Source organism: Protopterus annectens, chromosome 1.part0 (genome assembly GCF_019279795.1).
Source record: "Protopterus annectens isolate FY-2018-M chromosome 1.part0, PAN1.0, whole genome shotgun sequence".
Taxonomy (NCBI): Eukaryota; Metazoa; Chordata; order Ceratodontiformes; family Protopteridae; genus Protopterus; species Protopterus annectens.
This window is the reverse complement of record NC_056725.1, coordinates 1,095,334,398-1,095,361,388: the sequence shown is the minus strand read 5'-3', so window position 1 is coordinate 1,095,361,388 and position 26,991 is coordinate 1,095,334,398. Positions and strand designations below refer to the sequence as shown.

The 26,991-nt window shown below is 40.9% G+C and overlaps 1 protein-coding gene across 1 annotated transcript in view; it reads right to left on the bottom strand.

Moving 5' to 3' along the window:
* ASCC3 (activating signal cointegrator 1 complex subunit 3) overlaps positions 1-26,991 on the bottom strand; it is a 4,485,173-nt gene that overhangs the window by 1,417,305 nt on the left and 3,040,877 nt on the right. Inside the window, exon 15 of the mRNA XM_044069284.1 lies at positions 7,335-7,454. Coding sequence (XP_043925219.1) covers positions 7,335-7,454 — 120 coding nt within the window. The remainder of the gene's footprint in view (positions 1-7,334; positions 7,455-26,991) is intronic.

Here is a 26,991-nt window from a genome sequence, read left to right as displayed (position 1 = left end):
GCTTTTCCAATACAAAGTTAAGGTCCCAGGCTGGAGTAGGGGCTCTCCTGGGTGGTCTTAAATTTTTGGCCCCTCTGAGGAATTGTTTCAACAGGGGGTGAGAGAAGAGGGGAGGGCTCAGTATTATAATGTGCTGAAATGGCTGAGGCATGAATTTTAATTGATGAGAAGGAAAGGCTCTTGTGGAACATCTCTATTAAGTACTGAAGAAAATGCGGTAAGCTGGGCACTGTTGTGCCCATCCCCGGAGTCCGGCTCCAGGAACAGTATCTTTTCCACTTTTCAGCATAGGATTTTCAAGTACTAGGCCTACTTGCCTCCAGAATGACATCTAGTACCTGCTTACTGAGGGATGCTATTGGAGAGCTCAGGGAATTAACCAGGCTGCAAGGTTCAGGGTTTGAAGCTGAGGGTGCAGAATCTGGCCCACCTGCTGGGACAGCAGGGAAGGGGTCTGAGGCAGGTGCCATGGTTCCAGCAGTGACATACTGTGCAAGAGGGAGTACCAGTGCTGGCGTGGCCAGTCTGGTGCAATCAGTACTGTCCTTGGTTTGCCCTGTTTGATCTTTAGCAGAACATTTGAGAGGAAAGGCAGAGGAGGAAAGGCATAAACTGAGAGGTTTTCCCAGGTGAAGGACAGGGCATCCACTTTCCAAGCCTGACTGTGGGAAGTCCTTGTGCAAAATTTGTCCAACTGGTAGTTCTGAGGGGAGGCAAATAGGTCCATCTCTGGGTTCCCTCATTTGTTTCTCAAAATGTTGAATATCTTTGGTTCCAGTTTCCACTCGTATGGGTCCATGAGATTTCTGCTTAGGTCATCTGCCAGTGAATTTATCTTGCCTGGCAGGAATTGAGCTTGTAGGTGCACTTGGTAGCTCAAGGCTGTGTTCCACAGAGCTATGGCTAGTCTGCAGAGAGGATACGAGTGGGTTCCCCCCTGCTTGTTTATGTACCACATAACAGTGGTGTTGTCTGTCTTTACCAATAATTGTCCTGGAAGGATGTGGTCCTTGAAGGCTGTCAGGGAATTCTGTACAGCTAACATTTCTTTTTGATTGATATGCAGGTGCATCTGAATCGGGTTTCATTTGCCCTGAATGCACTGTCCTGCCAAGTGAGCCCCCCATGCATAGTCTGATGCATCTGTTTTTAGGGTTTGGGCAGCAGGGGGTAGAGTGAATGGCAGTCCCTTGTTGTGGCAGCAGGCCTCTGCCCACCAAAGGAACTTTGTCTTTATACAAGGAATGATAGGAATCATTGACTTCAGGTCTTGAGAATGTTGACACCATAGGCTTTTTAGATACCACTGTAGTTTCCTCATATGCAGTCTTGCATATGGAATTAGTAGAATGCAAGAGGCCCTGAACCTCAGGGCTTGCAGGATTTCCCTTGCAGACAGCTGGGTCGTTGTGGCCAGTAGTTTGAAGTAGGCTGTCAAATAAACTTGTTTCTCTGGCGTGAGGTAAGCCATCTGGGAAGTTGTGTTCAAGCTTGCTCCCAGGAATACAATTTGTTGGCAGGGTATTAGATGAAATTTCTTTTAGTTTATGGTGTATCCTAGTGAGGTTAGAAGTTTCTTTACAAATGCCAGATGATTTAGTATCATGTCCTGGCTTTCTGCCTGAATTAGACAATCATCCAGGTATGGGTATATTTGAATATTTCTTTGCCTGCAAAATGCAATGACTGGAGCTAGGCACTTTGTGAATACCCTGGGCGCAGTAGATAAGCCAAATGGAAGTGCAGAGAACTGATAGTGCATGTAGCCTGCTCTGAAGCGTAGGTATTTCCTGCAAGATTCCCTTATTGGAATGTGCAGGTAAGCTTCCTTTAAGTCTAAGGTTGCCAACCAGGCATTTTTGCCTAGCATAGGAAGCAGCTGATTAAGTGTTAGCGTTTTAAATTTTGGGATTACCAAAAAGGTGCTTAGAACAGAGAGGTCCAGGATTGGATGCCAGGAGCTGTCTTTTTTGGGTACCAGGAAAAGTCTTGAGTAAAACCCTTGTCCCCTTTCTTCTGCTGGGACAGGCTGGATAGCCCTGATACTAAGAAAAGAGAAAACCTGCTCTGCCCACTGATTTGGGGGTAGGTCTGGCCAACCGTTTGGGGTTGTTAAGGTGTGGAAGTGGAATCTGTATCCTTGGGAAACTATATTTTAAACCCATTTGTTCTAGGTAATGAGTTCCCAGTTTTTTGCATGCAGGGCGATCTTTCCCCCTAAGGGAGCAGGGAGTAGAGCAGGGCTTGGAAGGTTTAAGGTTACGTCTTTGTGACAATTTTCCATAGGGGGTGTCTTACTACTTCCAGCTTTGGAAGTGGGAGCCCCCCACTGCTTAGGCCTGTGAGCCCCTTGGGACTGTAGCCTAGGTGGTCTGCTGTTCCTGAGTTTTGACTGAGAAGGCCTGGAAGAGACAGGAAAAGACCAATTCTTATAAGGCCAATGCCTACTGAATCTGGGAGGCTGCACTTGCAGGAAATCTAACAGTTTGCATAGATTTAGCTTTTTCCTCCATCTTTTTATGGACAACTTCTGCTTTGTTGCCAAACAGGCGGTCTTGGTTTAACGGAGCATCCAGTAATTTAGCTTTAACATGATCTGGCAAATTCTGCTCCTTAAGCCAAGAATGTCTTCTAAGAACAGACCCACTGACAGCAGCCCTGCAAGATGCTTCTAAAGAGTCAAAACCACATTGCAAAGTATGTTTACCAACTTGTTCAGCAGAATGCATTAAATCCTGTAATTCTTTATTTTCAGCACAGTCAGGAATCAACATAATTTTCTGTTTAAGTAGCCCCATAATGTTGTCTCTTTCGGCTTTTCCCGGTTAGGGGTCACCACTGCGGAGCTCCGGTCCGCTAATGATTGGTAGTTGATTTTTACATGACTAGTTACCAGTCCTGATGCACAACCTTCAATGAAGGTATGCCCATTCACGCATGTCTCCACGGAAAAGACGCTCTAGCTGAGAATCGAACCGGACAGTGTCTTACTGTGAGGTGACAACGCTACCACAGCTAATATGCTGCTGATACTTTAACATATGAAACTGGCAGTTTAAGGCCCTAATGGCCAAAGTAGCAGAAGTGTACACCTTCTTACCCCCATCTGTCCAAGGCCCTGGAATCTCTATCAGAGGGGGTAGGGTTTTTGGCAGTAGTAGCCTTAATGCCTTTAGGTCCCTGGGAAATGGTCTCTGGATCCGCAGCAGGATTTTTGAAGAGGAACTTATGAGAGTCAGGTAACTCTGTAATACTGTCAGGTTTCCTGGGAGCCCGAGGTAAGGTGTCTGGGGCCAGGCTGGATTCCAAGGCATCATCTACAATGTCCAGGACAGGAGGGATAGCTAAAGGCCTGTGCTGAGGCAGGAGTAAGAATTCTCTAAGCCTCTTTTTGGAGTCAGAGTAATCCTGGCTTTCCCAGCAGAAATGCTCCCTAAGAGTGTGCAAGGTTTCACCAAAGGAAAAATCTTCTGGAGGGGAAGCAGAGGGAATGGAGTCCTCTGCATCAGAATCTTCATAGGTAGATAAGGGCAAATCCTGGTAGTCAGAAGAAACAGAAATTTCAGAATCCTGATCAGAAGAATCAGAAGGCAAATCAGTCCTAGGTCTCTTAGAGGGAGAAGGCTAGCTTCCCCTAATTAAAGTAATAAGGTCTTCAGCCATTCTTATCATTTGTTTTTTAGGCATATGGGCCTGACCCATGCAGTTTGGACATTGTTTTCTAGGCGTGGGTTGAGTTTTAGGCCTTGAAGAAGATAGCGTCAGTTTGAAATGCAAGTTAGTAGGCCTGAATACACCCTCAGAAGCCGGTGCCTGCACAGCAGCTCCGGACCCATCCAAGGTAGAGACATCCACAGGTTCCATGGTCAAAGAAGCATCTCGCGGCATACTGGACTCTGAATGGGTCTCAGTAGAGGCCTGTGAATCTGAAGTAGCAGGTATCGGGCTGCGAAAGCGCCTCAATGAGTACCAGCAAACTGGCGACTAGTTTAACGGAAGCGTTGTTGGCAGATTTGGACCTATGCAGTCCGTCTCTGTCTTTATCTTTATGTTTTTTCAGAATGTCGGTAGTCGGATGGCTTACTGAAGCCATTTCTTGATAATTAAACAGAGTACCAAAATAGTTTGCTGCAAAAATTGACAGACGATGAATAGTTTGAGAATTGAATAAGGCACAAAACCAACAGCGAGGGATGTCGTGGTCTGAGCCTAAGCAAGGAATGCAGTACGAATGAAAATCTTTATGAGGTATTTGCTTTCCACAGGTAATACAACTTTTACTGACATCGGTTTAGAGCAAGAAAAAGGATCTCCAATGGGGTACTTAGCTTTTTTGAAGACTTCGGTTCTGAAACTTGAAAACGAAAATTTCAGGAGTCGGCCGACCGGCACTTGCAAACTGCTTCTGCTTCGGGCACCACACGGCAAGAGACACTGATGTAATGGCATCGGCTGCATGTTTTATACCCCTGACTACCTGACGTCATGGAAGAAGAGACAGCATCCAACGCAGGACCAAAGACTTTGATATTCAGGCCGGATGAGGGCTACCTGCAGGCAGACAACCCAAATGTAATGACTGCAACAGTGAAACATGAAGAACATCAACATGGGATATTTAACAGTGCCTCATGCCACCTACATTGGTAGCCAAACAGGACACATTATCACAATTTCCTCATAAAAGATGAATAGGATTACATGCTACCAATGAAAAGGAAATCTGGACAGGGAAATGTGACAAATGGAGTGAGTACAGCTAGATGCAATGATTTCCTGTTACAACGACCATTCTGAAAAAGATCTGTCTTGATGGGTCTTCCAGTAGCTGAGTAACAGTAAACTAATCAGGGTGTAATGAGATCCAAAATAAGACAAAGAGCGCAGAAGACAGAATTCTGCAGCATTGACTTTCATAATGAAGCCTAAATCCCATCACAGACAAAGCAGCAGTATTTGTTTAATACCTACACTAAAGGATTAGTAGTTGTGGTGCAAATGTCTGCAACTAGAGACATTCATAATGCCAGATCCCAGGACTACCAATGGACAGAGCCAGCTCCTAAATGCTTTATCCCATGCATAAGTCCCTTCAAATTATCTATGACATGATCCCAGTTATTCTCATTATGGGTAATACATAAATATAAACCATGAGTAAGGCCAATTTAACACCAAATGCGATAGGTTAATTTGAGCACCTAAAGTGAAACTGGATAGGCTTGAAACACCCTGCAAGGGCAGCTAACCTTGTACTTACCTATGAACCTGCAGCAAGTGGTCACTCATCCAATGGTGGGGGCTTTGACAACAGCGTTCAAAAGTGGGCAGTAAGCAAATTGAGTGTAATAAATAGTGGAATTGACAGTTTACTAAGAAACTATTTGCTGAAAAACAGACTAGCCTTTTCAGAAGTTTCCCAAACCAACAGGCCAACATGCATTATTAGCAGATATAAAGAAGACCTGCTGTGACTGCAGAAAAACAGAGACTGCTCTTTGTAAGCATAGAAGCTGGAGATTAAAACTTTTGTCAGACACTACATGTGGATGTCTGCTTAAATGCGAATATAAACTTAAATCTGAGGAGGAAGTCTGAATGTCATATGTATTTACAATGTAGTGTTTGAAGTGCTGGCATTTTTGCGAAATATATTTAAAAAATTACCCTTCATAGTACAATAGCCTAAGTCATTCAGTTTAGTGAGCAATCATGAGGGTAAATGAATGGTAAAAAGAAACGCAGTCTGTCAGTTACTAACCTCGTGGGACTTTTTTTTTTTTGTTAAATCATAACGTAGGCAAACAAGTCGTAGTTTTTCAATGTTCAGGTTATAAGCAAATGGGTTGCTTCTGTTTATGGTTTTAGTGCATACCAGGGCCAGAAGAGGCTTAGTTTATGTCACTTTTCTAGCAGAAGGTAACTGGCTGTCATGCTGCCCCACAAACCTTTCAACATGCAAACATTGAAAATAGGAACAAATGCCCTTGGAAACACCAGGTATATTGAACCAAAAAATCTCAAATCTAATTAGCAAAAAAATCTGAATAAAAACTCTTCACACTTTCAGTAGGAATGTGGGATACTACTCAGAAACATGGTCAAAAACAGAGTGACAAAATAATGGAAAATATAAGCACATCATCAAAGAAACAGTGTAAAAATCTGCAGAGATTAATGAATTGTATCACAAAATTCTACCACAAAACGATATTTATTTTTGCTTAAGATAAAAGGAAAGGTTAAGTTGTGTGTCCCTTTTCTTTAAATTACTGGTCCCACAAAAATGTTGGTCATGTAGTACAATTTTGAGTGTTGGCATCAAAAATCACATGGGATGAGGGTAGTTCACAAAACTGTATGAAAGAGTAATTTCAGGCCTGAAAATAGTGACATACCTCACAAAATAGAGATAACCTGTGCATTGGTAAATCAGGCCTAAAAATAGAAATTTTCTTCCAATATAGAAACAGTTGAGAGGTCTGCTGCTCTCTCTAATGGTATAATGCAAACATATTTTCACCTCTGAAGAAAACCGCAGCCATTGAAACACATTTGGCATAACAGATTTGGTTATGAATACAGACCACCAAGTTGAACGAACACTAGTAAGAATAAAAAGATACGTGACTCGATAAAACCACAGCTTTATTCTAAATGTAGAATCACTGTAAGTCAGAAGCCCAATGTTATGGGTGAAAGCGCTAAGTCAGTGATTCGACATTTACAATAAAGCTGTAGTTTTATCGAGTCACGGATCTTTTTATTCTAACTGGTTATGAATACAGTTCTTGCTTTCTGGTCAGCTTATTGCTGAATTTAGCAGGCAAAACAAAGGAGTTCATGAAAATTTAAAGGAACAGAAAGAATGACTATAAACTCTTATCCAGAAAACAAATGCAGCATTAATAATGTGCCCTGATGTTACAGTTCAGCAGCTATGGATTGCAACTGCATAAGCAATAGCGTACTTTCCCTTTGACATTTCATAGGCAACCCCACTGTAGCTTGATTATTATACTCTCAGGTTGCAGGAAGTATCTCTCTGATAATCAAAAGTATTTTCAAACCATGATGAGAACGAAAACATTTTTTATAAAACATTTCTTATACAGAAGTGTCTAGCTTTAATACCCAAGATACACAAGGCAATGCACAGATACAATAAGTTGTCTCTGATTGTCTGCTGACAGAAAGCTTTCACAAGCTCAGAAAAGAAAAAGCCTGCCTTGAAAAGTACTGTCTGTAAATATTTACTCTCTGATCTTCATGCAACATTTCACATCAGAAGGCCAGAAAAGAAAACACAAGATACTTCAATGTGCATTTTCTACCTGATATATCTTGTGACTGATGCCGTACACTAATGGATTTGCTCGCATTCGCACATAAAGGTATGTGTAACTCAGCCACTTCACAGCTTCCTCCACATTGGTTACCGTTCCCAAGGCAATCTGCAACACAGAGCAAGAGCAAAGAAAACTCATCAAATCAACACAACTCTACAGTTCACTTCAGCATACTGCTTAGCTATAATTCTGGCACAATGCTATGATTTCTACCATTGCATGTAAGCCTTGGTCCAACTAGATCTAGAGATTTTCTTCATATATTTAGACTTTGTTAGGATACATACAGTATTAAATCAACCAAGTCCATGCAAAAATTCATCATCAGTAACTATACAGGGTCCACCATATAAAGACTTTTGATTCTGAAAAAGAAGAGTGCTCCTCTTTCTGACCCGCTATAATAATTTTAAAGGCCAGTGTTATGATTATTAATGGTTAGAGGTTGATATGTATATGTACTTCAAATCCGTACACACACACCTAAACAAAAATATATGCTAGTTACATTTTATGATAAAGAAAAAATGTAAATCTAGCTTCCAGAATAGAAAACGCAACACGGCTGACTGCACACATTCAAACACCTTCATAACTCCGTTACCTCAAAATATTACAATACAGGAAATCAACTGCTGAGATGTATAAGCATGTTCTGACAAGCAAATGTATTTTAATGAACATAACTGCATTTAGTCCATACCTATTTACTTAAAAAAACGCTCAGGTGTATATATTACAGACAAACTGTAATTGCATATCCTGTAGTAATTATTACGGTTGTGGATGTCAAACATATTAGAAACATACAATGAATTACAGAAACTCCTCGCTGCATAAGTGATGCAGTGCAAGACAGCAGGGCTTAACAGCATTTACGAAAATTAAACTGAAGGGGAAAAGAGCTAAATGACGGACTCATTAAGCATGCCATTACCTACTCAACATCTCTGACAGAAACGCCTTACAATCAGCTACTTCAATCATTCAACAGAGTTTAAACTGAAAGCAATGGCTGTCAGGAGAGTACAGTAAATACTCTGTGTATAATGTCTGAAACAATGGCAAAATTCTTTCATTTAGATAGTTTTTTTCCCCCTAGGTACTGTACAAGATGCCTTAGTAATTGCAGACCTGAAGAAATCACTTTATGACTATGATCACCGTAATAATTACTTCCATATCCCTTACATTCCATGTATATACAAGTTCACTGAAAAAATTGTTTACTTGGAGAGCGAGCCAGTCTTGCATGAGTACTGAGTTCATGACTCATTTCAAACAAGAATCTGTACTCTGCATAGTACTGCAACAGTCATTGACCTAGGTCACAAATAACCCACTAATAGTAAGAGGCTAGTACAGCTATTTCATCATTTTTTTTTTTTGAGCACTTCTCTGTATTTGGTATGGTACATTATACATAGCATTACAGCTAGGCTGGGGAGAAGGGAGTGGCTGTCACATATATAAGCTGTTAAGCACTTCAGAAGAGTTGCCAGTTGGGTAAGATTGTTGTATCAGCATTCATTTTAGAAGACACAGCTAATATTGCAGCTCTTTAAATAAATTAGATCCCATGATTGTAGTGTGAGCAGTTGCATTAATGAGTCAGCAGAAGCTCTTTAATACAGTTATGAACTTCAGACTTTTCTTTTTAAGTCCTCAACCTTGCTTTGCAGGAACATCACTCTGGGGAGTGCTCCAGGTACTAATTGACCTAGTTACAGTTCTAAGATCACAAAATTCTTCTGGACCATCTGTCAATATATGTATGGAAGACATTATTAGACAGAGAAGTCTTCAGTATTAAAACTATGGAGATATTTAATTCTGTCCAGCCTTTCCTCATGACAATATACCAAGGGCAGATTTCCTTGGTAGGGATCTGAAATGCATGCGCAGCTTAATGAATTGTAATCACCTAAAGCTCAACACTTCTAAGACAGTGGCCATGACTACTTACTGCACTCATACTTTCTGGCCTTAACTCCCACCACCACCTGTGTTACTGATAAACTGAATTTTTTGGGAAAGATTTATTACCTTCATATTTTTTTAAAAAAAATTGATAATTAAAGAACAGAAGTTGTCTGTCTTCAGATCAGGTTTCCATTTCAGGAAAAACCCACATTAAACATTCTCCTTCTAAAAAGACTTTCTTGAGATTGCGTGTGCCCTGTTCTCCTTCCTTCTTGAATACCAGTGCTGGTCCTTTCACCCATGCCTTCTTAACATTGAACTTATTTATGTGTTATTTATTCATTTTCATTTGTTGAACAGGGAATGTTGACTGGGTTTAGAAACCTTTTTCAACAGGAACCTGGGGAGAAAAGCACCACTGGTACAATGTAATCCCAGGTACAATATGAACTACTGCATGCAAATTAAACCATAGTGTCATCTATGGCAGTGCAGTATTAGTAAATGATGCACAGTAGCACACTGAGGTGGTTCACATTACATAAAAGCATGTTGAATAAAAGTATGCATCCACAGTAGTACAATCACAATATCACACTGAAATGGAATATATTATATACAAGCATTTACAGCAGAATGGCTGTAAACATTGATATGCATGACAACATTTAGATATTGGTCTTAATGTGTGAGACAACTTATTCACATTGTACTAGGGTACTGCACCCTTTAGGGAGCACAGTGGTAAGTACTAAGTTACAGACAATGTCAGCTGTGGACAGTAGTGTCAAGAAGTACTAATCTAATATTAGCCAGTATAGCAGTAGATGAAAAAGACTAAGACTATATACATTTTAATTAAAACCGCCTTTACTGTTTGTTATGAAGACCCAATATTTTTGTTGTTGTTTTTTTTTTTTGGGGGCGTATGAAAAAGAGATGGTATGGGAGAGGGTTGTTTGTGTTAGAGTTAGCCTCGGGAGAAGCTAGAGCATAGACAGGAATCCTTGAGATGGTCTTTTAGCTGATCTTTGAAATTAGGTAGGTTGTTATTTAATCACAGTTGTAAATACAGCGAGTTTCCTAATGTGAAGATGTGAATGGAATACAGGACTTCAACTGCTAACTTACTGGCTTTGTGAGTAGATAGTAAGGCTTTGTTTGTTGAGTGTAGGTATGTTTGGAGATACATTTTAAGCTGGGACACCAGTTACATTTATTTTCAAGTAGTTGTGAGTAGCTGAGGCAATTACGTAGTTCTAGTCAGTATTGTGACAGTCCCTTACCCAGGTCACAAATTAGAGCAGTGCAGTGAAGGGTCCTGTAAGGGAGGCTGTAGGCAAACCTGACGATTTTGTTATAGCATGAATATTTACAAATATAAGGGAGACAAAGAAGTGTTGGTAGTATGCAGGCAGATGCTGCAGTTTTTCTACTAGGCTCGTTGAGGTACTTTATTATTTGGTATAACGCAGGTTTATATTTATAGTAATACCAATCATCTTAGTATGTGTAACCCTTTGAATTTGTGTATTGCTTGAAGAACTGATTTTGAAGTCCAAATTCTGTCATGGTGAGATTTAGGTGTAAAAAAAAACATTTTTTAATGATCTGGCAGAAGTTGGGATCTATCTAGCCAAACTTCAATGGAAGAGAAGCCTCGAAGGTAACTGTTTGAGGTTTACACAGACTGTCAGCTACAAAGATGACAGCCGAGTCATCTGTGTACTGAATCTCGGGTATGCATGCATGGAGGCTTTGTGGAGGTCATTTATGAAGATATAAAATAGTAGGGATTTTATAACAAATCCCTGAACTACCCCCACAGTAACTGGAAGAAAAGAAGACAAAGTTGATTACTACTTTACAGCTTGATCTCTGCTGATTAAATAGCTGTTGAACCATTGGAGGCAGGAGTGATAGAAGCCTAGACACTGTAGTTTTTAGAGCAACTTGCCATGTGCAATAGTGTTAAAAGCCTTTCACAGATCCAAGAATAGTGAATTGTTTCTGTTAAGGTTGAAAGTACATACAAATTCCAAACGGGCAGCTGCTATGGTCTAAATCCATAAGGGGATGGACAGGGGATACTGCATGTAACAATTGAATGTAAACACACATTCTAAGATCTTTGAAGAGCAGGAAGGATAGCAATTGGCCTGTAGTCCAACTGCTCCACCAAGTGCTCCCCTTTGTAAAAGGGTAGTATGTAAGATTTTTTTTCCAGACAGCTGGAATGCAGTTTTCTTAAACTGATCTTTTGGTGAATATAGATATTTTGCAGGCAACTGCATCTGCAGCAGCTTTAAGGTACTTGACTGTGAGGTTATATATGGGCAGGGAGGTGGGTTTCAATCTGAGTAGAAATGTTTTAGTTGCAGATGTGGGGATTGGTTTTAGAGTGCAATAATTATGATGGATGTCAGTGTACTTACAGCAAGGAGAGCTAGTACTGTTGATTTTAATGAGCTTGGTAACAATTTTGGACGATGATGACATTGGTAGTGATGGCTTTGGGAAAGGCTGGGGGTGTGGTTGTTTGGCTGGCTCTTCTGGGGTGCAGGAGCTTATTCATGGAGGTCCCAAAAGTTTTGGAGTCATTGTGGTTAGAGTTTTGGAGTGTAAGACATTAGTGTTTTTTTTTCTTGTGCAATTTCAATTTCAGTGAGGTTTTGGAGTTGCCTGAACATCAGGTGGCTCTGCTGTGTTTGCTGTTTTAGTCAGGATTTCCAGGCTTTCTTTCTTTTGTGAATTAATTATTTAGGGTTGTTTGTGTTATCCATGGGGCAGAAGTTGCTTTTACTCTTTCTTTTTTCCCCTATTCCCCTTAGTAACAAAAGCCAAAACTGATGAGCAGCATTTCTGACAAAATACTGCTTATGTAACTTAATCATAAAATCGGGTTTCATTTGGTGGGAGGTTGGCATAATGACTAAGTTTTTTACCTTATAGACACAAGGTGCAGGGTTTGATTCTCACATGGAGTAATAGGCTAGGCTTAAAAAAGCACACAAAGGCAGTTAGCCTAGTACAACTTCATGAAACTATTTAAAATTATTTCTTGCAAACTTCTGATAAACTGTTATTCTGGAAAGAAAATTGTTAGGTTCACCACTATTCTGAATACTGTCATCCTAAGGAAAGGTGAAAACAGGTACTTCAGAAAAAGATCTCAAAACGGTGAGACTATCAAAATACTAGGAGAAAACTATACCCACACCTGTGCATTACTGTGCTAAAGTTTACACTGAGGAATCCCCACAGGTTCTTTCTTGTCACCAGCTTTAACTTTTTTTTTTTTTTTACTTTACTTAGCTGAAAGTGTAGAATACTCAAACAAAACAGAAAGGAGCACAGAGCTTAAAATTACCATTTAAAACTTCACTGGTTAAAGATTTTCCTTTATATTTGTAAAGTGGGAGGGCAGCGTTAGCTAATCCAAACATACTTTTTTAGCCATGAACTAGGCACCAGGTAATAGAATAGAATAAATATAGCATTACAAAGGTACATGACAGTAGTTGTCACTCTTCTTTGATCACTGAAAGTAAAGAGATTACATTTTGTTACTTCAAGAGTCAAACAAAGATGTAATTATTCAAAGAAACACAAGATGTTAAATATTACCTGAAGCCATGAAGTTAAACAAAAACAGTTTTACATCAGTCTTTCATACAAGTCCAACACAGTAAATTTAAACTTGTAAGAATTTCAGAGTATGAAAATTAAGAGATTGACCAGTGTACAATAAGAAACTAAAAGATGATGCATATATAGTACAAATTAAAAAGCCAGATCATAAATGCAGAGAGAAAATATGTTATGCAATGTACAATACTAACATGAGTTCGGTAGGCAGTTAACAGGAAGTGGCTTTGCTTAGAGGTATACATCTTAGGGAATTATTAAGACTATATCACTGGAAACAAGCAAGTTGTAAGCATTAACTGTACAACCGAAGCAACTTGCTCAAGCAGTATGTAATCTGATTGTATTTCAAGGGAGTTTAAGACAAAGGTGGTTGTCGTTCAGGCAGCAGCAGCCAGATCAGAAAAGCAGATACAGTTGCATAGTTTAAAATTTATTTAAACTACCTGCTAAATTCATAGAAATGTAGCAAATCCATCAGGAAACATGAGAAAGTGTTCCAAGCTATGACCTAAGGACACTAAATAAATTCTGTGTTATGGTGAGTTTGTATTCCGGAAGAATTAAAACAGCTTTTCCTGCTCTAGGGAGATTTTTCTTCTAAAGATGAGCAGATCGAGGTGAGGGATTTAGATTTTAAGAATTTTAAACATTAATGTACCCTGTAATCACTTGTCTCATAATTCAAGATGAAGAAAGCTGTCTCTCTGTAATGTGTTAAAGTAATGTTCATGACTTGGAAATAATATCATGAACTTAAATATTTAGTTTTAAAGTAGTTAAACAGATTTTGTATCTTCAAAACTAGATAATGCTATCACTAGTAGTCCTTATCCCAGCTGAGCTACGGACTTTAGGAAAAGGCTGTGTGCTGCCCTGACTTTGAGACAATGACCTGGGATCTATTAACATCCTGGTAGTGTAGGCATAGTCGGCTTTAGGCACCAGCGAACCCACCAGTTGCTGGGGGACCCCAACCACAGCAAGTTATCTTAATTTGATATTTTGTTAGGTGTGAGTGTGTGCCTTCTGTGGAAGGTTGGGTGCCGGGCTGGCAACTCAACACCGTAAAACTCCACTGCCAATCATGAGCGGACATGTGATCCGTTGTGGCGACCCCTAACTGGGAAAAGCCAAAAGAAGAAGTAATATGTCTGTCTCATCCAACAAAACAAATACAACAATCTTGTGTACTTAATAAGCCATGTGGATGAGAATAACTCTTACTTATAGCTCCTTTAAAATTTATTTTGTGAAGTAACATGCTTCACATTTCCATTAAATATTTTACCACTAACATAGTGCCCCTAGTTTAGTTAAATCCTGTGGGTGGACATAATCTCCACTAAAACTAACAACATAGCCATCTTTATGTATCTGGAATACCCATGGCTGCAGCAGAGACCCCCTTAATCACCCAGTATGGAGGTTCCACAAAAGGTGCTGTTGGCTGAGGAAAAATGAGGGGAAAATGTATCTCTTTTTTGATTACATGCTTACATTTGCTGGAGCTCCCAAAAAGCTAACACCAGTCCTGTTGGCTGGGAATGGTAGGAGTGAGCATCCAGCACAGATTGTCCATCCTGACAGGCAGACAGCTCAGTCTGCTTTTATAATAAAACCTGGCTCTAAACTGTAAACTACAGCATTCAAAGTAAGGGACTGGACACAAGTTTGTCTCTGCCATAGTGTGTGCAAGTAATGCTGCAATCATTAGCTCATGTGCTGAAACAAGCATGCATAACTGAAAAAGTATTTCAAACCCTTGCTTCAATAAGTATATAACATGAAAGTCAGGCAACTGGGAAGGGGATGGGATTAAGTACAAAACATACTGCATTCCCTGCAGGGTAATGGATTGTAGTTCTCAGCTCTTACCTTCTCCCCCTGCTGTCCTTGAACACAGAAGAGGAGGGAACTAATGGACATTGAAGGAAGGTGCCAGGGATTAGAGGAGACAATGACATATGCTGATTGAGAAATTTCTCTGGGCATAACCTACTTCATTAAGAGGGATAGAAAGCAAAACACCACATAAAATGCAAAAGAATATGCAAGAGAGTAATGGTAAACAACTATAGCAATTACTTGGTGCCTAGTTACATGGTCAAAAAGGAAAAACGCATTATTCTTACAGACATTAAAAGAATACAAGAAAAATATAAAAATTATATACTAATAACTCACGAGCAAGATACAATATGAACACCTTACACCTCCAGTATTTTAGGATGATTTATTTCCATCAGAGTAAATTACAAGAAAGGTGAAGTTCAAGCCACAATGACAGGAATGCTGACAGTTATAGGAGAATGAATAAGTAACCCCTTCTGAGCATTTGCATATATGTCAATTCCATAAGCATTTACTACTAACTTGGCAAATCTTAGGAAGAAATTTGTTAGCAAGTCTGGAAAGATCATCATCATCAAATGTCTGGTCAGGAAGGCATTTACTGGATAAATGACTCAAAGCAAGATGAGCTTGTGAAAGGTGGCACATTTACTTGAAGAAACCAGGACTAAATTAGTTAACATTGCATGAAGGCATTTTTAAATAATGAGCCGCTTTTAGATGATGTGTTGATTTGAGTGAATTACAGTGTGTCTTAGATGAGTGAACCATGACACTTTTGGCAATATGCCAACTCTGGCTTAGAAGAGGGACAAGAAAGAATGAAGTTTAATTAAGAGCTAGCAACAAATAAGGTGCTAGGAAGTTCTTCTTGAGGACAAAACTGTAGAACCAAAAAAGTACAACACAGCAGTGAAGAGTACAACCTTTAATAACAGTTAAACACTTTCTTCCCACTTCATAGGGACTTCCTCAGAACAATTTGTACATCCTCACCCAGCCTTTTTATAACGCATCTTTAAAACAATTATCCAATTAAACTAATAATTCAATTGGCATAATTTAAAACATGATTAATACATTAAAACGTAGGTTTAAACAGATACACAATACATATATACACACACACTAAAAAATATATATGTATATATAACTATATATACATATACTTGTATCCAAATGTAAAAAAAAAAGAAGTTATGTACTTACCATAACGTTCTATGTTTGTAGTCCATCTCGCCTACATTCTTGCCAGATGGGTTCGGAGCCGATATTCGGCTCTGACTCGGCCGATACTAAAGCTTGAGAGCTTTTACTGGCTCGAGGCTAGCCCCTATCCCATGGTGCCTCATGACAAATCCCCAAATCTAGTTTGCAAGAAAGCAATAAATACCTATCAGGTAAGACCAGTATAAGAGCTGCATAAATGCAGACAAAGGATTTTGAAAATATAATCCATGCCAGTAGACAACAAAAGAGAACCATGTCAGGTAGCACCAGTATGGTCCACCAGATCCCCAGAAAACAGGAAGGGGGTTGGAGGGAGGGAATCAAGAATATAGGCAAGATGGACAACAAACATGGAACATTATGGTAAGTACATAACTTCTTTATGTTATGTAGTCCTATCTCACCGTAATTCTTGCTGGATGGGACAGTGTCCCTAGCACCTATATCCCAGGTGGCTCAAGCAAAGAGACTCTTCAGCACAGTGGACTCAAAGGAAGACCTGTCCCGGGAGGCCAAATCCAATTTGTAATGAGTGACAAAAGTATGTGGTCTTGCCCAAGTAGCTGCTGCACAAATAGTATCAATTGGGAGCCTAGATCTAAAGGCACATGAAGTAGCTACAGCTCTAATAGAGTGACCTTTAATGTTGACGGGTAATTGTTTGTCAGCTTGTTGATAAGCAAATGATATGAAATCTGAAAGCCATTTTGAAAGAGTAATCTTAGAAACAGGCAAGCTTTTCTTTTTGTCAAAAAAGAAAACAAAAAGTAAATCTGATTTTCTGAATTATTTATTCCTGTGTAGATAAAACCGGAGTATTCTGTGAACATCTAACTGGTGTAGTCTATACTCAGATTTATTAGAGTGGTTTGAAAAAACACAGATAAGCTCAATAGTAGCATTCAGATTGTGCTCTGAGCATACTTTGGGAAGAAAGGAAGGGTTTGTCCTGAGAGAGACTCTATCCTTGTGAAAAATAATGTAAGGAGGTCAAATAGAGCTTGCAGTTCTGAGACTCTCCCAGCAGATGTTATGGCTACTAGGAATAATGTTTTCCATGACAATAATTTTAGGTCTGACGAAGAGGATGGTTCAAAGGGTGCAGACATCAAAGATGAGAGGACTAAGTTTAAGTCCCAGGGTTCTAATGGTTGTTTGATTGGTGGCCTGAGAAGAACAACTCCTTTTAAGAAAGTTTTACACAAAACACAAGGAGTGCTGCATGATTGGATTTTCCATGAAGCCAAAGTGGAAATTGGAAATGGCAGCTAACTGAACTCTAACTGTAGCGGCTGCCACTCCTTCATGAAAAATTGACGCTAGGAAGGATAAAATAGATTCTATATGAGCCGTATATGGATCAAAGCCCCAGTTCGTAGACCAAAAAGAAAACCTTTTCCATTTGCTGGAATATAGTTTCTGAGTGGAATGTTTATGGGATGAAATTAGAATGTGTTTGACTGCAGGGAGTAGGGGAACCAGCTGGCTATTCATGGAACTGAAGCAGCCATGCTGTCAATTTCAGGGTGTGGATGGAGGGGTGGAACTGTCCCGATTGATGAATCAGGTGATCTGGAGATGGGTCCAGAATCCATGGTTCCGCCAAAAGGTAGGGCCACAGGAAGGGAAACCAAACTTGTCGAGGCCAGTAAGGAGCAATGAGGATCAAGGAACTCAACTGTCTTGCTTTCTGTATTACTTTGGGGATGAGTGGAAAAGGAGGAAAGGCATAAAGAAGTCCCGGGGGCCAATTGTGAACTAGAGCATCCCTGGGTGACATCCCCGGATGGGGAATGAGGGCAAAGTAGCTGCTGCATTTGGTGTTCAGGTGAGTGGCAAATAGGTCACATCAAGGCTGGCCCCATTTGTGAAAGATCTCTTTCACAACCATTGGATTCAGGGACCACCCGTGAGTCATCACAATTGCTTGGCTGAGTTTGTCTGCTATTACGTTCGATTTCCCTGGGATATGCGTTGTTATCAAGAAGCATCGAGTATCCATCGTCCATTTCCAAACTCTTTAAGGCCTCTCGGCAAAGCGGGTAAGACTTGTTCCCCCTTGCTTGTTTATGCACCACATGACAGACATGTTGTCTGACTGAATCGCAATCGTCCCGGTGGGAAGGGAGCTGTGAAGTGCCTGTAATGCATACAGCACCGCTCTCATCTCCAGAACATTGATGTGCAAGTGGTTCTCGTGGTTCTGCCAAGTACCTTGGACTGTCATTCCCAGATAATGCCCCCCACCCTATCTGGGAAGCGTCCGTGGTCAAACCTGCTTTCTCTTGGGGAGGAAAAGGTGGACGACCTAGGATAAGTTGTTTTGTGTGCAACCACCATGTCAGATCCTTTTTGCATGTGTTTGTTATCAAAATCTGGAGAGACAATGGAAGGTCTTGCATCGACTGTTGAGCAAATAGCAGCCACTGAAATATCCTCATGTGTAGGCGAGTAAGAGGAACTAATAGGATGGTGGAAGCCATAGTCCCTAGGACTTGAAGGACTACTCTGGCCTGAACTTTCTGTTTGTTTAGCAAGGATTTGATTTAACTGCATAGAGACTCCACTCTTTCCTGTGTTAGCCTTACTGACATGGTGGTTGTGTCTATTTCTGAGCCTAAATATACAATGTGCTGTGAGGGAGATAAAACTGACTTTTGTAGGTTGACAGTGATGCCTAGTCTGGGACACAAGGATAGAGTCTCGTCCCTGGTTCTGATGAGTTGATGCTTGGTGGTAGCAGTGAGCAGCCAGTCGTATAGGTACGGAAATACCTGAAATCCTTGATGTCTCAAGTGTGCCGTTACCACTGCCATGCATTTGGTAAACACTCTGGGGGCTGTAGTGAGACCAAAGGGCAGTGTACTGAACTGAAAATGACTGGCTCCCAGCTGGAAGCGAGCGCCTGTCCATTTTGATCTCCAGTCCTCTGTCTTTTTTTAGACCTAAAAAGAATCAAGAGTAAAAGTTCCAGATCCTACTTGCTCTGCGAGGACTTCTTAGATGACTCTTTTTTGCAGCAATGAGATGACCTCTGATTTTGTACAGTCTAGCTGGATGAGTGGTACGTCTGGTAGAGACCAGTTTGTTGGGGGTTTAGAAACAAAGTGGATCAGGTAACCTCTGGATATTATGGTGTATACCCAATGATCTTGTGTGATGGTTAACCAGGCGCTTGGGTACAGCAATAGATGACCCCCGACTGCCTCCAGAGACGGACAGTCGGGCAACCCTTCAGTGGCGATGGAAGGGACGATCAGAGAAAGTTTCTCTGTCTCCCTGATGCTGAGGACCTTTTCTGCCGCGAGGGAAGCATCTTCCATTATATCCTCCCCCTCTGCCTCTGGGGGAGGGGTGACCTTGTGCCTGAGGGAAACCTTTTTGGGATTTACGGAACCACATTTTTCCCTCCTGTATTATCCTTGGGATAGGGTCAAGACAGGAGAGAGAAATGGACTCGGGTGGCAGATAAGGTTTTCCCTTCCTGCTCGCACCTAGTCAATGTCTCTTTCACTTGGGGTCCAAAAACAGATGAATCATCAAAGGGGATGTTAGTGAAGGAAGACTTGAAGGATTCCGTAAAATTACAAAGATGCATCCATGAATGTCTCCTGAGGGATATTCCTGCTGCGGCTGCCCTACTCGCTCCATCTGCCACGTATGAGATCAGTCTCATGGAGGAGTTAGCTATGGAAGTAAGGGTGGAGAGCTGCACAGAAACCTTATCCATGGAACCCAGAGCTAGTGAACCCTGGAGGGTGTCTCCTAACTCTTTCAGGAGATCCCTCTGAATCGAGTAAAATGAGTCAAGTAATTCAGCGATCTTAGTGTAAATGCCACTGAAGAAAAAGTACGCTTCCCTTACCTATCTATTGTCCTGGACCCCTTGTTAGGAGGATGGATATTAGAAGATGTCTCAGATAATTCCTTCTTGGTGGCCGCTGCTACCACCATAGCATCAACCGAAACACCCTTACTAAGAAAAGACTTGTCCTCAGGTGCTGTCATAAACTTATTTGGCCTCCTCGGGACAGGCTCCACTGAATCTGGAGAGATCCATGCTTTCTGCGATATGACCCCCAAAAGTTGGTCATAAGGCGGTGTCACCCAGGAGGTAGAAGGTCGGGAACCAAAGGCCTCAAGATACACTGATTCATCCTCATTAGGGTTACAGGCCTTCAAATCACGCCTCTGTCTAAGGATTTCTAGGATGTCAGAAATAGAGACATCCTCAGAGGGGGATCTAGGGAACCCTTCTGATTCCTCTAAATCAGTGTCTGACATGACAAACTCAGGTGAGTCAACATGCTTCCTCTTACACAGCCTCTTCCAAGGGAGCTCTCCAATGGAATAATCTGGAGGTGGAAGAGGGGGCACCTCCAATGGGGGCTACTTGGGCCTCTGGTTCCCTATGCTGTGGGGGTGGCAGGGAGAAAGACGTTGCTGCCTGCTGCTGGTGGGACACAGGTTCCAACGGAGTGGCTTTAGCAGAGAATAAAACCTTCTCTATAGCTTCGAAAGCCTCCCCCCCTGCTCTGAAGAAGACCTCTGCTCTGAGGGGATGGATGGTTGACTCCTAGCAAGAGGGAACGGCTCCGAAGCAGAAGTGGGAGCCGAGCTGAGTTGAGCCGAGGCTCTGAGAGGGAGGGTCGGTTCTGACAAGAACACAGGGTGAATGTCCCCCTCTGAGTCGACACAAGAGCGTCGGCTCCCAGATCCCTCAGCTCCAGACTGAGCCATTGAGGATAGAGTAATTGGCTCTGAGGAAGCAGGTTGAATCCCTGGAGCCGAAAGGTCCAAGACAGAGGAACCTGAAGTAATAGGCTCTGAAAGTGAAGCAGTTGGAGGAGGAACAGTTGTCGGTAAGGGGTTGGCTCCGAGACCTTTGGGTCCAGAGGGGCCAATTTTCTTGCCAGAGCTGGATCCGAAAGCAACCTCTTCACCACCCTCTCGATATACTCATCGGACAGAGTCCTGGAGGATCTGGCGGAGACAGAAGGAGATCTTCTCTCCAAAATAGGAGATCTCAAAGTGGGAGAGACAACCTCGATTTCAGGTAAAATTTTCGGTACCGAAGGTTGTCTTCGGAGCCAAGGAAATCGACGGCACCGAAATGGATGAAACCTGTCGGAACCAGAACTTCTTGGCTCTGATGCTTTAGTCTTTTTAGTCGGCTCTGAAGCTGGGGCCGATGATTTTCTCTTAGAGAATTTTGGAGCTGCCTGGCCAAGTTCCAGCTGGAAGGAACTGGTCATGAGACCCCTATCTATGAGTTTCCTCTTTCTCTCATTTAAAACTCTAGTGCTAAATGCGTGCCAAAACATGCAGGGTTCCTGCAAATGGGCTTCACCAAGGCAATACACACAAGTGGTGTGGCTGTCTGTAAGAGACATTTTCTGCGCATACCTATCACACTTTTTAAACCCCGAAGGGCGATGATCCTTATTGCTCCCTATCCTTATCTTTTGACATTTTGAGTATCAGAAAAGATAAGTTAGATAACAATACTAAAAGTATTAACTACAATAAAGAAAGGAAGAAAGAAGAAGATAACTTTTTTTTTTTTTTTTAAAACAGTCACACACACAGGGAGGAAAGGCTGTACAAATTGTTCTGAGGAAGTCCTTATGAAGTGGGAAGAAAGCACTTAACTGCGCTGTACTTTAAAGGTGCTAGGATGTACTTGCTCTGGCTGTGAAAAGCTGAGAATAATCTGTCATGAATGTTTTATCTTAATAGAAAAGGACAGATTTTGGAGTTGTGTTTAACACTTCTGATATGAAGATCACACTCCACGTACCAATCACGAATGCAGACTGTCACAACCTCCACCTAAGACAAAAACAGCAACAATACTGAAAAAAATCTTCTTTATTACTTGTAAAAGTTAAGTGCTGTCACCCACTAAACGTGGGCTTCATCAGAACAGTTGTAAAAGAATCTGCAGGCCAATTATATACTTATTTTGGCACCTAAATGTCATTTTAAAAAAGAATATTGCATTTTTATATATATTTTGTATGGTGAGCACTGTGGAGTGCCAATTTCTAGTTGACGATAGCTATTTTAGTTTTGTATGAATAACATTTATTCAGAATGGAAATGAAACATTACATGATTTGTTTATTTAGTTATATTTTTAATATTTACATTTTTAATATTCATATATATTTTTTATACATATATTATTCAAAATTAGCATATCAAGTATTTTAGTGATTCATATATTACGGAGCATGTTATACATAAATTTCAATGGGAAGCTTGTATAGTGTAAGTTCTCTTTAAGAAAACCTTTTTTAAAATGACATTTTGGCGTCAAAATAAGTATATAATTGGTCTGCAGATAATCGTTCTGATGAAGCCCATGTTTAGTGGGTGAAAGCACTTAACTTTTACAAGTAATAAAGAATATTTTTTCAGTATTGCTGCTGAACTGCCTGTTTTTTCGTCTTTGGTGGAGTTTGTGACAGTCTGCATTCGTGATTGGTACGTGGAGTGTGTTTTGTTGACTGGACGCACATTTTTCTTCAGTAGTGATATGAAGATCAGATTTTAAGCCCTGATCCAAAGTAATCTAGTTATCTGACAAAGTTTAAATCTATTGCATTCCAACCGTACTTGGAATGCAGGGTATGGCTGAACAAAAGTACAGGACTGGACTTAGCCACAAAGATGTGTCCTGGGGGGGTCAGGTGACATGAATCATAGCAGTCCTTGAGGTGCACAGACACACTTCTGTTTTTATTCAATGGTACAGGCATGTGCCTGGTACACTCCTGAGCTTTGTAGTGCCTAACACTTCTCTGCAGCTTGACAGTACTACACAGCAGTATGGTGTAAGGTGGCAGTAAAAGGGAATGTATGCTGCAGCAAGCAGCTACCTGCTAAGTCATACATTCCCTTCCCCTGCTACCCTATACTGCAGCACATCGATCCACTATCCTCAGTGACTGCGATTCATCGGGTATGATAATGGGCCAGGGATCATTACCATTATAGTATAATTAGGAGATCTGATGCTATAGCTCCCAACAGCAGGAGCTCAGCAGCACGACTGTATGGGGATTACTTGAGTTAATCTGTCTTAAATGTGTGGTTACATCACAGGGGACTCTATTGCCATTAAAGATTTTTTTTTTCATGTAACAGAGTTGTTGGAGATATTCTTGTTTTACTGATGCAGGTATATTTCTTAGCGCCGTACACTGAGCAGCACACTGGCAGGGTAAGGGGATCGCTGTACTGAGAAGCACAGTACCACTGTATATCTGCTATGATTGTCCTATTAACATATCTCTTAACTTCTTTGCTCAAGAATTCTGGACAAACAGAAAAATAATGGCTGGGGGGGGGACAATACACGTCTCCACTATATTCCTTGACCTATCAAAAGCTTTCGACACAGTACCCCACCCTACATAATTTGATACCCTAGCAACACTGAACATATGCAACAGTACCATCTGCTGGTTCTCCAGCTACCTAGACAATAGAACCCAATGCGTAAAATGGCAAACTCCCCATTCAGCCTACTCACCAGTCAACACAGGAGTGCCCCAGGGCTCCATCCTTGGCCAGTTACTATTCAACATTTTTATTAACCCTCACATAGCTTCTCACCCTGTCACACTCGTACAATATGCTGATGATTGCACCCTTATCTGCTTAGATCCCACTTTATCGGAACTCCAATTCCTCACCCAGCAAGTCTTGTCTAATAGAGAACAATGGTTCAACAAAGCTCAACTGTTGTTTAGTTCCCCCTCCCAAAAAAGCATATTATTCACTTCAGAATCTCAAACCTAATATAGATCATTATTCACAGTCACCTCCCTACTAACTTAAAATTTTACTATCAGCCAAACTCTTACGGTTCACAATTAATAGTCTAAAATTTGATGCCCACATACAACAAATTAAGAAGATACACCAAATGCTAGGAACCCTCTTACAGGGCAAGTCACCATCTCTGTGCACAAGCATGAAAAGCTGCTGCAAATGCATAGCTCCTACCCTGCCTACTCTATGCATTTCCCACATTCACTCACCTCCAAACTACTAAACTTTACAAACTAGAACCATGCTACAATAAAACTGCCAAATTTGCAGTTCATCTCTCCAGCAGGATCCATCACTAAGTTGCACTCCAGCAACTATCCTTTATAAACTTTCCCAAGCAACTTACTTTTCACAACTAAAAACTGCCCACAATGTACTCTACCAACCTTAGAAATGCCCAGCAACATAATCACTAATGCAATGGCACACACTTTTATGACCTCCAAGGTCAGAAACCTCAAAACTAGTGCCCATCACCAAAAGTAATAACTCTCATGGTAATGCTCTCTACTCCAGCTATGTAGCCAGACTACAGAACAACCTACACTTAAGCATCAGAAAAGAAAAACCCTCCTAACAGTTCAAAATTAACCTAAAACTCTTCTGCTTAATTCATCACACTGCAAATGCAATTCATCTCACAATATATCACCAATCAAAACCCACAATTCCAACTTTGTTCCCCACAAACCACCATAAAACCTAAATTAATAGCTCCCTCCAGATCTACTTCCCCCTCATGTTCTAGATCCATACACAGGTATTTCCTCCTTCATTAACTTCTTAGCTCATAAATAATATGCATGGATCTCTTCCCATTGCAAACCTTTCTGGCTGCTTTAGCTGTCATTCACCTAGCTATACTTCTCTCTAACTCATCTACTTTTCTCTACATTTAATTCCACTCAACTACCCCTAACGTGTATAATACTAATGCCCTACTGCAAATGCTACTCCTTAAGAAACAACTATAATCCACCAGTGTACTCAACTGTGTATACATGAAAAAACATGCACTGCAACTTTTAGCATAAATATCACACTGTTATAACATTTTGTATATTATATGGAGCTTTTCCCATGGCCTCCACTGAAAATGGGTTCTTTTTGTATGATCCAGTTGGACTTTCCCATTAAACAAACTGGAAATAAATAACTAAATAAATAAATATTACAGGCAATTTTAAATATTTTAATTCACTTAGTAAAATAATGGGTTTTGTATCAATGTGCATTTTCTTAAAAATAAGTAGCAAATTCTGATGTCTGACACTACTGACTGTTATCCTCAGTGACTTATCAAAAAGACAACAATTTTTGAGGGGCAGGGCAAAATAGGAGTCAAAATCAGGGACATATTGAAAAAAATCCAGACAAATGAGGGTTACAACTGGTAGGATCATCTAGCAATCTAATGGTGCTGGCTGTGTGAAAAGCATGACTTGGGAGGGTCACCTACAAAGCGGTTAGTTAGGTACTTGGGAAACTAGTAGTGCACAATGCAGAAAACTTGCACCATGGGTCTTGCATCACTTTGCTAAAGGTTTGTTGACTCTTGTAGAAGTTTAGTACTTAATTTTAGGTGCATAATCCTTCCCCACAGTGGTCAATGTTTGTGGCAAAAGCCGAAGTCCTCAGTACTGCAGCCAGTTCTTTAGGTGTGCAAAGCCTGCCTGAAGATGCTAACAGAGCCTGCAGAAATTTGTTGCTGAGAATAAAACTGTGAAGTTGTCAGGAAATTAAATAGACTATCAGGTTTACAGTGTGACAGCATACCACTGACAAAAATGGTAAAAGGAACAGGCCCGAAGACTTGAGTCCTGAAGCACACCAACAAGAACTGGTAAAGGTATAGTGGTAGAGTCAGACTATCTGAGGTTGAGATCTGCCCTTAAGGTACCTAGGAACAATGTAAAAGACCTTGGAGTGGTGAAGGAAGACAGCTTTCAGTTATACGTTGACTGAACTTATGCCTTAGGTGGTCTGTTTCTGTGTTAAGGCCTGGGAGAAAAATGTACAGAACAGTTCAAATGCAGATGATGTTCACAAGATAAGTGAGGTGCTGTACATTAACACATTTGGCTAAGACTTCAGATAACAGACAAAAATAGTGCTATAGGTTGAAACTTGGAAGCTGTACAAGGAACGGCAGATGCCTCCATTATGAAGTGACATAACTATGTCTGTATTCCAGAAGGCAGGAACATATATTTCTTAGACTGAGTAAATGATAAGCATAGCAGAAGTAGGCATCTGTTGCCATGGATAAAGGCTTAAGCTTCTGGAAGAGCTTTTTGATAAAGACGAAACAAGTAGGGATAAAAGTTTTGCTAGGAATGACTCATCAACAGTAATGTTAGGAAAATGAAGGATAAAAGAACTGAGGAACTAGTAGAACTGGGTAGGCTCTTTCAAGCTTTAAGACTGTCCTGCAAGGAGAAGCATTCCTATGCACACTGACTTCCCCTTGGTAAAGCAGTGCAAATGCATTCAACAGCATGTGCTCTCTAGGCATAAACTCCACGGGGTGCAATGTAGTACTCCCACTAGAAATAACCCAATATGGTGAGCCAGGGCTGACTCCCTCCCTCCCTCGCAACACCAGCTCATTCAAAGGCTCCTCCTCCAATTGCTACAAGTGCCTGATCCACAACTCAAACTTGGGTTGCCTATATTAATGTGAGGGCTTTCTCTCTCTTTAGAGAATGGGTGACCTGTAGATCGGTACCCTGATTGGAAAATGCACATTCGCCAGCAGGGTGTTAATCTACAGGTAATGCCCACTGAAAAACGAGGCTGATGCTTCACGGCAGCATATTAAGCTGTCATGGAGCTCAGAATGAAAATAACATAACGGCCGCCATTATTTTACGCTCACTAAGCAGCACTTTTGCTGTTTAGTAAGTGTAAAAGAAAACGAAACATAAAAAGTGTGTGTGTGTGTTTATGTTTCTGTCTGTGTGAGTGCATGCATGAAAGCGGAAGTGTGTGTGTGTATGAGAGAAGGAAAAACAGAGACAGTGTGTCAGTGATCAAGCTGTGGCAGCAGCTGTTGAGGTTTGCACACCTCACAACCTCTTGCATCAAGATATTGCCATAAAGCCTAAAGTAAAGGGGGAACAAAGGTTTAAATTTGGGACAGAAT